This window comes from Danio aesculapii, chromosome 12 (genome assembly GCF_903798145.1).
Source record: "Danio aesculapii chromosome 12, fDanAes4.1, whole genome shotgun sequence".
NCBI classification, from domain to species: domain Eukaryota; kingdom Metazoa; phylum Chordata; class Actinopteri; order Cypriniformes; family Danionidae; genus Danio; species Danio aesculapii.
Window position 1 is genome coordinate 19,026,124 of NC_079446.1, and position 17,545 is coordinate 19,043,668.

A 17,545-nucleotide genomic window follows, 5' to 3' on the forward strand; every position below is an offset into this window, starting at 1 on the left:
AATTTAGAGCACAAAACTGAAGTACCCATGTAAACAACTGAAGTCAAAAGAAAAGCCGGCTGCAATTTAGTTTTTTTTTTATCAAATATTTGCAAACAACAGAATACTGTACCTCCATGGTGAGTGACAATCACTGAGATTTACTTCGTTTACACGTTGTCTGTGCACATTTCATATTCTGGTTTCACTTTGTGGAATGAGAAAATAGATTATTGCCACCCGCACGTTCGAAAAGTCACGTCCTCTCACACAGTTGCAGAATGCACGCTTATTTCAGTGGGCTGTCATACATTTGAGGTGTTCATGCGCAGCTTTTTTTTTGTCCAGACATGGCCAACATGAGGTGACAACCCAGTCTTCATCAATGCAAATTGTTTGTCATCGGCTTGGTGTGTCCTTTCCCTTAATGATCCCATGTGGATCATCAGGGTCAGTGTTTTGTTCAGAATGGCCTGTTTTTCACCGGAATCATGAGATTTACAATAAAACAAGGAAACAATGGTATTTGAGGCTCATTCAGAGCCTATCCAAGGCATATCCAGATTTTATGGCACCTTTAAGTGGACAAATATATCATTGACATCCTCCTAACCTGTGAACTTTAGCAGCATTATCAAGACGACTGAAAATATCATGAAAGAGAGAACAGCTGGATTTGCGGTTGATGTCATGTCCATATCCCCGCTTCCAGTACTGTTTCAGGTCATTTTTATACTCCAGCACCTACAATATCAAGAGACCAAAAATATGTTACTAAAAACATGAACATGCCTTAGGGAAGGGGTGCCCAAATTCGGTTCTGGAGGGCCAGTGTCCTGCAGAATTTAGCTCCAACTTGCCTCAACACACCTGCATGGATGTTTCTAGAAAGCCTAGTAAGAGCTTGATTAGCTAGCCCAGGTGTGTCTGATTGGGGTTGGAACTAAACTTTGAAGGACACCGGCCCTCCAGGACCGAGTTTGAGCACCCCTGCCTTTGGGTAAAAATTACAATGCAGTTGAAATGCCACTTATGCATGTAGTAAGAGCACAAATTTGATTTTAAACTAATATTAAAAGCAGTACATTTTCTAAACTGCAAAGATTTCATCACTGCAAAGAAAGTCATCAGTGAAATAGCAAAGATGTAACAAATGCTGCATTTCCATTACAACACAATTACATGCAATAAAGCTGACAAAAGAGGCTTTTGGTGGCTGCACACTTTTTTAGTATTTTTTATAAACCAAATAAACCAGCTATGATGTGAAATACATTTAAAGCCTGTTGCAAAAAAAATTACAAAAATTAAAGCATTTTATTAAAGTGGTTGATTATAGTTTAAATATGGGATTTCCCATGTTGTTTGATTGTTAAATTAAACTTATTAAAAAGTGATTGTATACTGTATGCTATATTGCTTGCAAGTGTCTACTTTAATGTTTCAAATAACTTAAAATGTCAGAATTAGGGTGTTAAAAAAATGTTAAAATTATTCTGTAAAAATTAAACAACATATTTAAATATAAACTGCCATACAAAATTACATCTTTAGCAAATTGTTACATAGTAAATGAATAAAAACTTTAAAACGGATAGTAAAAATATTTGATTCATTATTTTTCATTCATTATGGTCATTATTTTTGGATCAAATAAATAAATCAATAAATCAGGACACGCTTTCTTGCATGTAAAACCATTTTTTTTAATCTTTGACCCGTTAATAAACAACATTCATGTTCTTTTCGGCTTAGTCACTTTATTAATCTTGGGTCGCCACAGCAGAATGAACCGCCAACTTATCAAGCATATGTTTTACGCAACGGATGCCCTTCTAGCTGCAACCCATCACTGGGAAACATCCAGTGATGGGAAACAACTAGTGCGATCGGTTCTCTTTAAAATACACTGGACAATAAGCAATGCTTGTGCAGCCACAGTCCTGCTGCTTTCAAGAGCTACAGATTTATAAGCAGCAGTGGCTGCCACTTTCTCTTTAACCATTCTTTGAACAGATGGGTTTAACGTTAACTGTGATCATGCACGCGATCCTCTTTTCATTAATCGCTCACTGTATGTTTTTCACCTGCTCTCTTGCTTACAGTTACAGTTAAGTCCAAAAATATTTGGACATCAACACAATTCAAAAATTTTGGCTCTATACACCAACACAATGGATTTGAAATTAAATGAAAAAGATGTGCTTTAACTGCAGACTGTCAGCTTTAAATTGAAGCTATTTACATCCAAATCAGGTGAGCGATGTAGAAATTACAACAGTTTGCATATATGCCTCTTACTTGTTAAGGGTCCAAAAGTAATTGGACAATTGCTTCTAAGGTGTTCTATGGCCAGGTGTGTGTTATTCCCTCATTATCCCAATTTCAATGAGCAGATAAAAGATCCAGAGTTCATTTCAAGTGTGCTATTTGCATTTGGAATCTGTTACTGTCAACTCTCAAGATGAGATCCAAAGAGCTGTCACTATCAGTCAAGCAAGCCATTGTTAGGCTGAAAAAAAACAAAACAAAACAAAACAAAACTCATCAGAAGTAGCAAAAACATTAAATTGACACGGCCAAAACAACTGTCTGGAACATCCTTAAAAGGAAAAAATGCTCCAGTGAGCTCAGCAACAACAAAAGACCCAGAAGACCACGGAAAACAGCTGTGGTGGATGACCAAAGAATTATTTCCCTGGTGAAGAAAACGCCCTTCACAATAGTTGGCCAGATCAAGAACACTCCCCAGGAGGTAGTTGTATGGGTGTCAGAGTCAAGAATCAAGAAGACTACAAGAATCAAGAAGAGAACACTACACCAGAGTGAATACAGAGGGTTCACCACAAGATGTAAACCATTGGTGAGCCGCAAAAACAGGAAGGCCAGATTAGAGTTCTAAAAAAGCCTTCACAGAGCTGGAACAACATACTATGGACAGTTGAGATCAAGATCAACTTGCACCAGAGTGATGGGAAGAGAAGAATATAGAGAAAGAAAGGAACTGCACATGATCCTGAGCAGTGAAGCATGGTGGTAGTAGTTACTAGGCGTGGGCATGTATGGCTGTCAATGGAACTGGTTCTCTTGTATTTATTGATGATGTGACTGCTGACAAAAGCAGCAGGATGAATTCTGAAGTGTTTCAGGCAATATTTTCTGCTCATATTAAGCCAAATACTTCAGAACCCACTGGACAGCGCTTCACAGTGCAGATGGAGAATGACCCAAAGCATACAGCAAAAGCAACCAAAGAGTTTTCAAAAGGGAAAAAAGTGGAATGTTATGCAATGGCCAAGTCAATCACCTGAACTGAATTCGATTGAGCATGCATTTCACTTGCTGAAAATAAAACTGAAGAGAAAATGCTCCAAGAACAAGCAGGAACTGAAGACAGTTGTAGTAGAGGCCTGGCAGAGCATCACCAGGAATAAAACCCAGCCTCTGGTGATGTCTATGCACTCCAGACTTCAGGCTGATGAAAGTTTGATTTATGATTATTACTCTGTCCAATTACTTTTGGTCCCTTAACAAGTGGGAGGCACATTTACAAACTGTTGTAATTCCTACACTGTTCACCTGATTTGGATGTAAAATTAAAGCTGACAGTCTGCAGTTAAAGCACATCTTGTTCGTTTCATTTCAAATCAATTGTGTTAGTGTTTAGAGCTAAAAACTTTAGAATTGGGTCAATGTCCAAACATTTATGGACCTAACTGAATATTTAATATGGTTCATTAACATCCTTTACAATATTGTTGCTTTAATACGAGATTAACTCTCTATTCACATATAGTTAACTGGTTTTAGATACATGTCAATCATTTTTTCAAATGTCAATTGTTTTTTAAGAAATTTTTTTGTTGAGTAAAAAGTGTATACGTGCAGCAGCTATATTTTGCTTGTTTTGACACATTTTTTAAAAGTGTGACAAGGAAATAATTAGTTTGGTGTGGCCAGAGAAAAATTTGGTTAATGCTTAGTTGAGCCCTGAAAAGTTATGTACAATAAAACTAATTGCAACGTAACATGAAACCACAACCCATTTGCTAATGCTCATTGAGCATTAAACGAACCAGGAGGCATGTGGGCATAACACAAAATCTAAATCAAGCAATTTCAGCATTTCAAAGTCAATTTAATGCATATAAAATATATATTCCCAACAACAAAATTATGCCTAGTGAAAATTGCGAGTGGCTAGTAACATTTGAAAAATACTAGCCTCAGTGGCTGGTGTTAAAAAAAGTTAATGTCAAGCCCTGTGTACAAATCTTTGTAGAAATTTTGCTGTAAAATTTGATTACTTTAAAAATGACTTTTTCTTTTTACTTTTAAAACAATACTTGTAAATAATACATTTTAAATAACTTGAAACAATGCAAAGACAGCTTCAACAAAACCATGTCATCAACTGTGGTTGATGAAAGTTACAGCAGTTGTGTATTCATAAATAGTTTCATTATAGATTTTACATCAGGATGTCTTCTTTTTAAAACAACGTACGTACTTGAGCGTCAGACTCATCCAACAGTTCGCACCAAGGAGAGTGTTCTGACTTGATGGCAAACTCATAGGAGCACAGAAAGAAAGCTGCCTCTGCCATATCTTGAAATAAAATGCAAATAAAGATTAGGATGCATCTTTATTAGTGATTATTTTAATAGCCAAATTGACAGCGTCTTCAGAAAACTACAAAAAATGTGCACAAAGCAATACAAAAAGCCGAATTACCTGCCGTGATTCGATCATATGGAATTTGAAGACGACTGGATATTTTTCTGCGTACTGAATCCATTTCTGATGAAGATTTAAAGCGCTGTACTTCCTTCAAAGCCGTTTTATTGTTCTCAACACCTTCAACAAATTTCTCACAGTAATCAAAGAATCTCATGAGTGAATCATCCACATAATGTTGGTAATCCATATCTAGAAAACAAGGTTAGTTGAACAACAGTTACCATAAAGCTTGCTGATCACACATAAAACACCTTGTGCAGAGCTGTACAGTTAACAGTAGATATGTTTCGGGAAAAAGTGCGAGAGAATGATGGATATGGTTTCGAGATTGTCAATTAAAATTTAATGTAACCCTTTGTTTGTTTATTTGTTTTATTGTTAAAAGCAAACTGAAATTATATATTTTAATTAAATGGTGAAAATTAATCAGATTTTGTTTAAATGTATATACACTGTCATCCGACAATGCAAAGACTTTGGTGAGTAAATCAAGTCAAAGGCAGATTCTGCTCGACTACTGTTTAAAGTGTTAAACTCCAAATGTGATTATGTTTTTATTGCAATACGTTATCATTTAAAAAGTTATACTGCATTAGTTAATACCAGTTAAAGTAATGTTTTCTGTTTATTTTTAAATATTATGAAAACAATAGAAATAATTACCCATGGCAACTTTAATGTAATATAGTTTGGTATATTTATCTTTAGCCCTCTCAATAATATTTAGTATTTTACCCTTAATATGAAAAAGTTTGGGCACCCCTGGCTTAGAGAGTCTTCAAATGGCAGTTGCTGCAGGTGGGCAATGATATTATGTAGCACCTGAAAATAGTCCCCAGCTGGGTTACTAGGTAATCGTTGTGCCTGCTGGAGGCATGGTACGGCAGCAAAGTTCCTTGAAAATTATTACGCCTAAATAAGAGTATAGTTCCTTGACCGATCGGCCTAGAAGTTAGAACCTTTTCATTTTCTATCAGTCTATGTACACAAGTACGGAAGTGTCAAGCTTTAAACAGGTAAATTATCAAACCTCTTTTTTTTTTTCTTTATATTTTTGAGTGAGATGCTAATGGTCTAATCCGATTCAATGAGCTATGCTAAGCTAAGCTAAACCCAGACCCAGAAATTGACTGAATGGATTGAAATGGTAAAACTCAACTGTTTAATTCTAGGGAAGTTGTAAAAAAAGTACCTGTTATGAGTCCTTTTAATCCTTTACATTTTTTTTATATAGTAAACATTTCTGATTCACTAATTAAATATTTGCATCATGATGGCGCAGTGGGTAGCACAATCACCTCACAGCAAGAAAGTAGCTGGTTCGAGTCCCAGCTGGGTCAGTTGGCATTTCTGTTTCATGTTTTCTCCGTGTTCACGTGGGTTTTCCCTGGGTGTTCCGGTTTCCCCCACAGTCCAAACACATGCGGTATAGGTGAATTAAATAAGCTAAATTGGCCGTAGTGTATGTAAGTGTGTGCAAGAGTGTGTGGGTGTTTCCCAGTGTTGGGTTGCAGCTGGAAGGGCATCTGCTACGTAAAACATGTGCTGGATAAGTTGGCGGTTTATTCCGCTGTGGCAACCCCAGATTAATAAAGGGACTAAGGCGAAAAGAAAATAAATGAATGAATAATTAATTATTATCTTTGCTAATTATCAGTAAGTGCATCTGTCTTAAAACCAGAAGAGTTTATGTACCATAAACTCAAATTGCTATCGATAATGATTTTTAGTATTGGTCCTAATCTTCTGTAGCTGACCGTAAATGTTTCACTGTGATTTCCTGTGATAATTCATGGGTTGACAAACTGGACAGTGAAACTGTTAACAATATAGTTCATCTATTTATTCAGTTCATGTCATTGCAAATGTCTTTGACTTTCTACAGTGAAAAAAAAAATAAGTGTTTAGTGGCCATACAATAAGAGTCAATAATGATTTTGCTACCATTTCAAAAATCTTCTGGTTTGTCCTGCAGGTAAAGGAAAGTCATACTTATTGCACATGTTTGGAATAACATGAGTGTGAGTGGGAGGTTGACATGTTTTTTTTATTTCTTACTAATGAATTTCCTTTCAGATATGGCAAGCCATTTATAATTTAATCTGACCTGTATGTGACACATTTCAGTTTTGTTTCCATTGACATTTGATATCATCTCTTCATTTTTGACTAATGTGCATTTCAACTGTGACTACTACATTGTCTACATGTCAAACCTTTTTTAGCTGATATTTGATAGACAGATCTCCATTGAAGTCAAGAACTAAAACTCTGAGTCACTGGAAACAATAAAATACCGATGAGCAGGACTGCAGTCTGACAGTAAATGGTTGGGACATATGATCAAAAATCTAAACCTCAATTTTTTGCTCTTTAGTATAATTTTTTTAATTTACTTATTATTTTTTCCACTTCATAGTTCTTTATGTTATCATTGCTGTATAGTTTCATTATGTCATCATCATACTGTAAGAGTCCGCATCTATTAAAGGTCTTTTTCTAGTGAAATAGCACGTTTCTATTCTTTATGGCAGGGGTGGGCAAACTCGGTCCTGCATAGGACCTGCATAAACTAGTCCTGCACAGTTTAGCTTCAACTCTAATCAAACACACCTGAACATGCTAATCAGTGTCTCCAAGATCACTAATTATCTATAAGCAGGTGTGTTTGATCAGAGTTGGAGCTAAACTGTGCAGGACACCGGCCCTCCAGGACCGAGTTTGCCCACCCCTGCTTTATGGTATTCAAATAATTAAAGGGAAAAGAAAACTATTTATGTTTATTTGATGAATACTTCAAACTGAAATCAAAGCACACGTTGCTTGAAATGAAGACATTGTGGGAAAAAAGGTGACAAAAGTCAAGTTTCCAGAAAAAGAATTTTGCAAACAAAATAAATGAAATTGTTGTGTTCAAAAGTGGAAAATTTTTTGAAGTTTTAACAAAATATTAGTGAATTAAACATTTTTATGACAGATTTTTGTGATGCTGGCAGTTGACGACCCCTTAAGTGAATAAGTCAAAAGGAAGTGAGTGATGCTTGACACAATATAGTTCATTATTAAATAAAAAAAAAAACTATTGCTACTAATAAACTGTCAGGCTTCTAAATAATAATAACATTGTCTGTGTTCACTCGAACTGATTAGCTGAAGTGGAAATGCGGACGATACATAAATATACCTTGAATCACTCCCTTTATTCAGGTAGGTCTGTCACAATAATCAATATATATCGACTTATCACACAGCACATGGACACAACCTCAATCATTTTTGGTGATGCAATATTTATAGCTCATACCTAAAAAACAATTCTAGCAACATTTTAGCGAATGGCAATATTATCACTTATCGCAATATATTTTGGTGCAGAATATCATACAACGAAAAATAGATATCGTGACAGACACTCTCAAGCACTCAGTTTGTTTGGCAATAATATGTTTATAACGGAATAGAATTTAAACACAAATTTTAACAAACATGTTACAAATTAAACTCCCATAATTCACGCAAAGCATCATGGGGCGTAAGACAATAGATTTTTGATTAATTGTGAAAATAGCTTGCCATACTATGCAATATGTTTAGGTTCAGCTAGTAAGGAACTGAGCCTACCTTGAACATCCCAGAGTCTGTGAAGACCCTCTTGAAAGGCTTTGACACTATCAACACAGCGGTGTTTGGAGCTAGTGATGAACTCGATGCGATTGGCACGGAGGTGATGCGCAGAAAGCAAAGAGGGGAAGGACTTTGCCAGTCTCATGGCCAAATGCCTATGGTCATATCGTCCTTTCTCCACCAGTCTGCCGTCCATGTCTTCAGTGTACCACATCTTCCATGTCTTTAAGTCATTGAGCCATGATGAAGCTGAACGCAAGGCCTCAGATTTGACCAGATCAAACAGTTGAGCGATCTTTCTCACATTTTTGGTGGTCGGATAGCGTGTCCCGTGACGTATCACAGACACCATATGGATAGCACGGCAGTTTGGGGAAGGGGGAGCCACCTGCGATTTGTTTACAAACAAAACGTCATCTAATAAATGTGGGTTCACTTCCTCGTACCTGCCTTTTGTCCCAAAGTAATGCGCTATCGATGGGACCGTTGGTCTGGCGAGTTTACATAACGATAAACCAACCATAACGCACAAATACGTAGTAATAAAATTCAAGAAGAAAGCTTTCATTTCTGGACGTGCGATACCTGTTCCTGCTCAAAAACCAGGTTATTCACCTGTGCATTCATTCAATGCCAAAAACCATAAAAGCCTGCCGGCTATGACGTGTGTGTGAAGCCTCCCTTAAAACTGACAGAAAACGGAGAACTTCCGGGTTAAAAACACATCGTTAGTTGCAGGTAAACTAAAAACATTGGAAATTATATGTGTGACTAATAATTATTTAACCATATAATACAATTCAACATTCAAGAAAGATTGAAATTGTATGCTAAAAAAGATTTCGTTAAAAGAAAACAATCCTGTGCTACACTAGATGGCGGTGTTGTACAATATTTTAGAGCAGTTTAACCTCGTTTAACCCTGAGGCAACTACATTAATTCCGAGCCTTTGCTCTTTGTTGCAAGAGGATTCTGATGCTGTGTCTTATTTAATGTCATTTTGGAGTGATTTTGTAAATGAAATTTCCTGAACTTCGTTCAACAAATGTAAAAACCTAAGAACTTAAAATAAAAAATAATCACATTTAAACACACATTCATAGATATTATCCTTATATAGACATTCTCACATTCTGATGTGACATTTTTTATTTGATCAAATGAGCTCAAAAATGGATATAAGAGTGTAATATTTGATTTTCATTAATTCATTCATTCATTTTCTTTTCGGCTTAGTCCCTTTATCAATTTGGGGTCGCCACAGCAAAATGAATCGGCAACTTATCCAGCACATGTTTTACGCAGCAAATGCCCTTCCAGCTCCAACCCATCTCTGGGAAGCATCCATACACACTCATTCACACACATACACTACGGACAATTTAACTTGCCCAATTCAGCTTTAGCGCATGTCTTTGGACTGTGGGGGAAACCAGCACCCGGAGGAAACCCACGCGTACACGGGTAGAACATTCAAACTCCACACAGAAACGCCAACTGACCCAGCTGGGGCTCAAACCAGTAACCTTCTATCTATGAGGCATTTGTGCTTGACACTGCGCGACCGTGCTGCCCCTATTTGATTTTCAATAATATGACAAATAAATTGATATTTATATCATGAAACTTACGTAAGGCTAAGTATTAAATATAATATGTAGGTTGGCTAAATATTATATTGACAAAAGTACATTTTGTAAATGCTAACCTCTCTTTTTAAAGATTAAAAATGTAATTACATTTTGATTCTATTAAGATATCAACAAATGTAAAGCAACAAGGGCTTTGTTGAAGGACTTGGCCTTTCCTCTTTGTATTGTTGCTATTGTACAAGCATTGAAACAAACAAAAAATAATAATTCAATAAATTTCTGCATTAGAGAGCTATATGTGTTCACAGCAACAGATGATGATATTTCAAAAGTGCATCTTAACGTACAACAGACAAATAGTGCATTCTCAGGGCCAACCATATTTCGGTTATAAGACTAAAGAGCAGTCTAAAAGACGAAGACATTTTTCAGTTTATGTCTTTTTCAAGAATAGTTTTCCATCTGTGCACTTTTGGATGGGGGGGGGGGGGGGGGTTCCTGCCTCCAGAGGGAATGAGCATCACATGTCTGTGGATCCTTCATGTTTCGGCAGAGCGGGTAAGTAATACACTCACTGCAAGGGTATGTGTGATCTGGCTGCACTAAGATCAATGCTTCCACTGCTCCATGTGCAAGCTCATTTTGTTACAACCTCTCGTCAGAGAGTATCACCTCAGTTAGTCCTAAATGCAATCTGGTGATCAAAATGGAGGATGTTCCCTTGGGTAACCCCCCACAAACCTAACCAGCAGCAGGCCCAATCCATGTCTCTGATAAAGTTACTTGCCCATCCAAATAGATGTCCATCACTGCATCAGAGGGCTGGCTCACAGTAAAGAGTCATCTATTCGTCCTCCCTTCACAGTGCAGGCTGATCTCAAATGGGAGATGATCACCCAGGTGGCTGTGGCAGTTAGTTTTGAGGTTGTCCACCCTTTCAACCATTTATGCATTGGAAACATGTGTTGCTATATGCTAGGAAGTTCTCTAGATGGTGAACCCAACAGTTTCTCCATATGCCAAAGAACATCTGTGGGGCCTCAGCAGGTGCTGAAGAAGCATTGATAGAAAAATGTATGGCAGCTTTACTGTGGTTTCTGTGCACAAGGAAGCTGAGTAATGGAACTCTATGGCTCGAACTGTAACCACTGATTAATTTTTAACATGGATGTTAGTGGAAGGATCTTTTGGCTTGGCAGTTCGAAGAATTCTGAGGGCAATCTTGTAAGGAAGCTCTGGGCATCTCAGTTAAAAAAAAAAAAGTTTTTGGATGGTGCAGTAATAATTTGAATGAAACTATTTACAATATAAATCCATAGTTGATTATTTCTAGAACTAATGAAAACTATGTTTACAATATGTACATATCCCAGGTGAATAGTTCCACAAGAAACTAAAATATAGCTTTAAGCCGTGTGTGTGTGTGTGTGTGTGTGTGTGTGTGTGTGTGTGTGTGTGTGTGTGTGTGTGTGTGTTATGTTAATTGTTAAAAGCAGGGGTCACCAATTATTCCTGGAGGGCTGGCTAATCAAGCTCCTAGGTATACACCATTTCAGTGTGGTGATGCCATTGGTCCATGAGCATTTCCATCAAATTATTACCTATTAAATTAGCTAAATTCCATGAACAAGTTCTATTAGCCTGGAAACTGATTTACAACCACAATTTCTCACCCCACAAAACCATTTTATGGAATAATGCAGACATTAAGATAAATAATAAATCTTTTTTGGGGGATATATGGTTTAACAAAAACATTATTTTTGTTTCTGATCTTTTTAATCGTAACAGGGATCTATTCATTCATTCATTCATTCATTCATTTTCTCTTCTGCTTAGTCCCTTTATGAATCTGGGGTCGCCACAACGGAATGAACCGCCAACTTATCCAGCATATGTTTTACACAGCGGATGCCCTTCTGGGAAAGTAACAGGGATCTATGTCTGATGAAAACAGCTCTTAGTTATCAGGCAGATTCCAAACAATTGTCACAGATATGCCTAGGAGGAAAATCTATTCTTAGTAATGAATGTAATAATAAGTTCATATGTCAGTTGTCCCAGTCACAAGAACTCCTAGAGGAAAGTTTTTTGGGGTTCTATAATTGTTAATATTTAAAACATGGAAAACATGGTTATTATCATATAAATTCTGTATTCCTAATAAAATAAAACTTTATAACTTTGCACAATATTTACCCATGCAATGCACTTTTATCCAAATATTGTGATGTTACTAATATTTGCACCTTTTGTAAGAATGAGTGTGAAGACATTCGCCTTTCATTTTTTCATGCAATGTATCATAATTGTTTTCGAATGATTTAAGTTTACATTGCTTTTCCAAGGTTAATATGAGTGGTAACTTGCACCTTAAGAACGTTATTTGTTATTTTGAAAACCAAAACAAGTCATTAGAAGCCACTGCGAAATTTCTTATACTTGCTTTTACTTTTACAAACAGAGGTTTCTTAAAAAAATTCAATCTTTATTGACTTCCTATGTGAAATAAAACATTTAATTAATCACTTAGATTAATTGATAATAAGAAACGTGCTTCTTTCTTGAGTGAATATGATGAGATCTTTCATGCTATTTTTATTGCATTATGATTTATTTTTCTTTTTTCTTTTTATGTACTTTTTTGTTTGGCTCTTTATCTTGTATCTTGTGTGAATATTGTGTAAAAGAACTGTTCTCTTTTACTGTATTTTAAGTTGTTTTATACAGTTTATTGAAATTAATTTTAAAAAAGTTATCAAATTATTTCATAACTGTAACGAGGCAATTCAATCATAACTTCATGTTAAAACAGCTATTATAACATTATTTAACAATCAGTGGCTCTTTTTGGAATCTCGGAAGCTATAGAAATAAAAAATGTGAAACAGGAAATACATTGGGACGACTGTTTTTCATTCACATCTCTCAAAATGGTCTATAGTTGAAACTTCCAGGCAGGCGTGTTTTAGAGTTTGAGCATAACTCTACAAAGACACTAGTCCTCCAGGACAAAGACTGAGGACCCTGGTTTAGAGGATGGACTATATCAGGGCTGCCCAGCCCTGTTCCTGGAGATCTACCTGCAGAGTTCAGCTCCAACCCTGATCAAACACACCTTATCCAATTAATTAGGACCTGAACACCACTTGATAATACTTACAGGCAGGTGTGTTTTAAATGGGTTGCACCTGAAATCTGCAGGAACGTAGATCTCCAGGAACAGGGTTGGTCACCCCCTGGACTACATAATCATTGCAGCATGTATTGAAAGGTAATGTAAAGAAGCTCCTTTTCATATTCAGATCATCAGAGCTCATTACCTTGAACCAGTCAAGGAAGATCATCTCATCTACCTGTAGTTTCAAGCAATCCAGAGTAAAGTAGTAATATTTTTAATGGAAAGCATGGAGCGACATCTGATTTTTATTTTCAACTCTTGCTTTGTTGCTATGAAGTTCAAACCATCTGAGGTAGTCTAACTGGAAGCAGATATCAAGCAAAGTCCTTCAAACAGATACTGCTGCTTCAACCACACCATTGCTTACTTCACATGGGTACTTGCCTTTAGAAAAAACCTGCAGTCTGAGCTTGTATTGAGTTTGTCGCATGTCGAATTTAGCTTTTTATCGTTGTTTTCGTCAAAGCTCCACATGAGGGCGACAGATATCTTTTTATTTGTTACTTTAGTAATCTAATGGAATAGTCAGATGAATTTCGGAACATAACAAAAGCAGTTGATTATAATTACAACTAGGCAAGTGTTGTCCTATATCTGACAGCTTATTTAACTTAGGTATGTAGCGGTTCTTTACATAGCAAAGTTGTTTTTCTGGTAAATTCATGTTAACTTAAGAAAGAAACAGGTTTGGATCAAGTGCAGGATGAGCAATTAATGACAGAAATTCCATTTCTGGGTGAGTTATCTGTTTTATTGAGATCAGTCCTTGGATGAATATAGGACTGTAACACTGACTGAGCCATGTTTCTCGAAGGCTTTCTCTCCATCTGCTTGCTGCCTTTGGCTTGTTAAGGTCGGGGATTGACACATATTTACAAGTCTGATTACTATTGTAAAGAACTTTTTAAACAAATATCGACTGTAATTAACTTTTTTTAACAGTACTTATCACTATCTAGTTTCTGAACTGAACTAAAGCAACACTGAATCATTTAGCTATAGCAAAATTTTGATTGGCCTCAATTTTTGATATTTTCAATATCGTAATACTATAGTACAGGAGTTTATACTGTTTATACTTTATACCATCAAAGAACTAATACTAGTACACAAGAAAAAATCAAAATTAAGCTAAGAAATGCAACAACAGCATATCATGATGATGTTTAAATTGAAACCCACAGAATGCTGATAAGCCAAGAAACGGTGTCTCACTAATGTTCATGTTGGCACAGCTATGTTTGGTGGTCTTTATGTAAACATTTATGAGGGTTATGCCCATTGTCTATGATATCAGCTCCTGCCAGCAAGCAAATGCAAGTGACTTCCATAATGACTTCCTCTTGCTTTTAAACTGCTGGCCTTGCATAAAAGGCAAACATGGGACTATATTAAGAAAAAAAAATGTATACGTTGTTCTTTCCAAATCCAAGGTAATCCTAAATATATCAGAAAGCCTGGTTCCAAATTAATTATTTAACTTAAAAAGGATTTCAAATGTTGACTAAATATTAATGTTCTAGTTGTTCTGTTAATTTTTTTTCAAAGCATATTAACTCTTGTGCACTATTCATATTTACCCTTTTGTTATGTTAGGGATGAAAACATCCACTGAATTAAAATGCTGTAAAAATGCAGCAGATAAATATTGTTATTGGTTAATCTGTTAATCAACCCCAGTCCTGATTTAAAAACTACTAAATGTTTTTTTTTAAATTACAGGATTTTAACTGTTTAGTTGCCAAATTCACAAATGAAGTCACTGATTTGTTGAAAAAAACACACAGAATTACGTATTTTCAATATAACAAATAATTGTCATTTATTCATTCATTCATTTTCTTTTCGGCTTAGTCCTTTTATTAATCCAGGGTCACCACAGCAGAATGAACCACCAATTTATTCAGCACATTTTTATGCAGTGGATGCCCTTCCAGATGCAACCCATCTCTGGGAAATATCCACACACACTACAGACATTTTAGCCTACCCAATTCCCCTGTACCGCATGTCTTTGGACTGTGGGGGAGACCGGAGCACCTGGAGGAAACCCACACGAACGCAGGGAGAACATGCAAACTCCACACAGAAACACCAACTGAGCCAAGGCTCAAACCAGCGACCCAGCAACCTTCATGCTGTGAGGTGATATCACTACCTACTGCGCCACTGTGTCACCACAAGTAAGTAATTGTGGAATGGATTTTTTTTTTTTACTTTTATGTCTTGGACATGTGAATGGTTAGTAACAACATTGGCTTAGATGCATGTTCTCCCTAATTTACTTTTTACTCGTTGACTTCCATTATAACTACATTTGATGTTGCATATATACAGTCTTTGTTTTTATTTACTCCATGTACTTCTGAGACTCATCAAGGTAAGTGTGTAAAGGTCACTCTCACACTCTCACACACTCACAGACAACATAGATAGTTTAAATTGCTGTTAAACTCCATATAAAATTAAAAAACTAAGCTTTTTTTGCACAGGCCTATCTAAAAGGTTAATGATGCCAATTGATGATCAACAATAAAAATTTTATTATTAGATTATATGATGTAATGGTTTTGTAATAAAAAAAATGTGGTTATAGTGGAAGTCAATGAGGCAAAAACAGCCACTAACTGTAAACATGGAAGAACAAAATGAACATAAATCAAAAATAATGCATCAATGGCAATGTTGATTCACATGTCCAAGACTTTAATAAAAGGTAAGTAAAATCCAGTCCACAATTACTTTTTATATTGAAAATACTTGCTTTAGTGTGTTTTTATTTACCAAATCAGTGACATCATTTATGAATTTCGCAATTACAGAATTACAGAAATTACAGAATTAAAATCCAATATTTTTCTAGTACTAAGGTTCATTAACAGATTTATGCAAAAAAAATCAAATAAAATCTGAAAAAAACATTATCTGAGGCATTTTTACAGCAGTTTAATTCAGTGGTTGTTTTCATCCCTAACATAACAAAAGGGAAGTACATTTGCCTAGAGTGTATTGTTGTTTTTTTTATTATTATTCAAAGCGTTTTCTCAAAATATGTCTCGAAATAAGATTTGGTACCAAAATTCATTCTGCAAGCTGAAATTCAGAAAAAGTTATGACCAAATTAAGAATCAAAATCAATTCAGATTGAATTAAAGCATCCTCAACAGCATATAAGGGATAAATAGTTGGTCTTTTACTGATACATTTTACTGATAATGCAGGGGAACGTGTTTATTGAGGAACACAGGATAATTACTTTTAATCAAATAGGGAGAACTAATGAAATATTAATGACTGGTAAGTCAGTGTATACTTTCTTTCCTGTGACCTTTTTATCTTCTATGTGTTTCTAGCACAGTAAAATATATTCTTTATTCATATAACTTTATTTAACATTTTTTAGTAAAATTTACGGGCATACTAATAGAAGGTGTTCAGTGTCAGTCAAAAAACTACTAAACACTTTTGTGCTAACACACATAAATATTATATATCAACATTACATTTATCATTAACTCTAAAGTGCAAAACTCAAGAGAAAACAAAAAAAAAATCATAATGTCAGCAATAAAGCATAAAAATGAAGTGTCACGGTGGTTTCGGAGTTTTCCGTTTTTTTATCGTTGAAATCATGGACATTTTGTACAGTTTGTGTGTATGTGTAGTGGTACAGGAGAAAAGTTCACATTATTTATTATTATTTGTATAATTATATTTTAGCATTATGTGAAAATTGCTAAATGTATTGAAAATATAAAGTAAATATAAACACATACAGTTGAATTATTAGCCCCCCTTTGATTTTTTTTCTTTTTCTTTTTTTAAATATTTCCCAAACAATGTTTAACAGAGCAAGGAAATCTTCACAGTATGTCTGATAATATTTTTTCTTCTGGAGAAAGTCTTCTTTGTTTTATTTCAGCTAGAATAAAAGCAGTTTTTAATTTTTTAAAAAACATTTTAGGGTCAAAATGAATAGCCCTTTAAGCTATATTTTTTTCGATAGTCTACAGAAAAAAACATCATTATACAAAAGGTAACCTAATTAACCTAGTTAAGCCTTTAAATGTCACTTTAAGCTGAATACTAGTATCTTGAAAAATATCTAGTAAAATATTATTTACTGTCATCTTGGCAAAGATAAAATACATCAGTTATTAGAAATGAGTTATTAAAACTATTATGTGTAGAAATGTGCTGAAAAAATCTTTTCTCCGTTACACAGAAAATGGGGAAAAAAATTAACAGGGGGGCTAATAATTCTGACTTCAACTGTAAAATTATATTTCATATTTATTTTAATGGTCAAGATCAACGTCATGACAGGCTGAACAAGTATTCTTCAAACAACCTGTTGTCAGCTGTTGTAGGAGACTGACAGAACAGTCAATTCAGCACCAGAGCTGCAATAATGAACCAAACATACAT

At 35.3% G+C, this 17,545-nt stretch overlaps 1 protein-coding gene across 1 annotated transcript in view; it reads right to left on the reverse strand.

Annotated features, from left to right (window-relative positions):
- minpp1b (multiple inositol-polyphosphate phosphatase 1b) overlaps nt 1-9,014 on the reverse strand; it is a 13,993-nt gene extending 4,979 nt beyond the window's left edge. Inside the window, exons 1-4 of the mRNA XM_056469419.1 lie at nt 8,341-9,014; nt 4,714-4,908; nt 4,490-4,587; nt 593-723 (exon numbers count right to left, since the gene is read on the reverse strand). Coding sequence (XP_056325394.1) covers nt 593-723; nt 4,490-4,587; nt 4,714-4,908; nt 8,341-8,911 — 995 coding nt within the window. The 5' untranslated portion in view covers nt 8,912-9,014. The remainder of the gene's footprint in view (nt 1-592; nt 724-4,489; nt 4,588-4,713; nt 4,909-8,340) is intronic.
- Nucleotides 9,015-17,545: the final 8,531 nt, after the last annotated feature.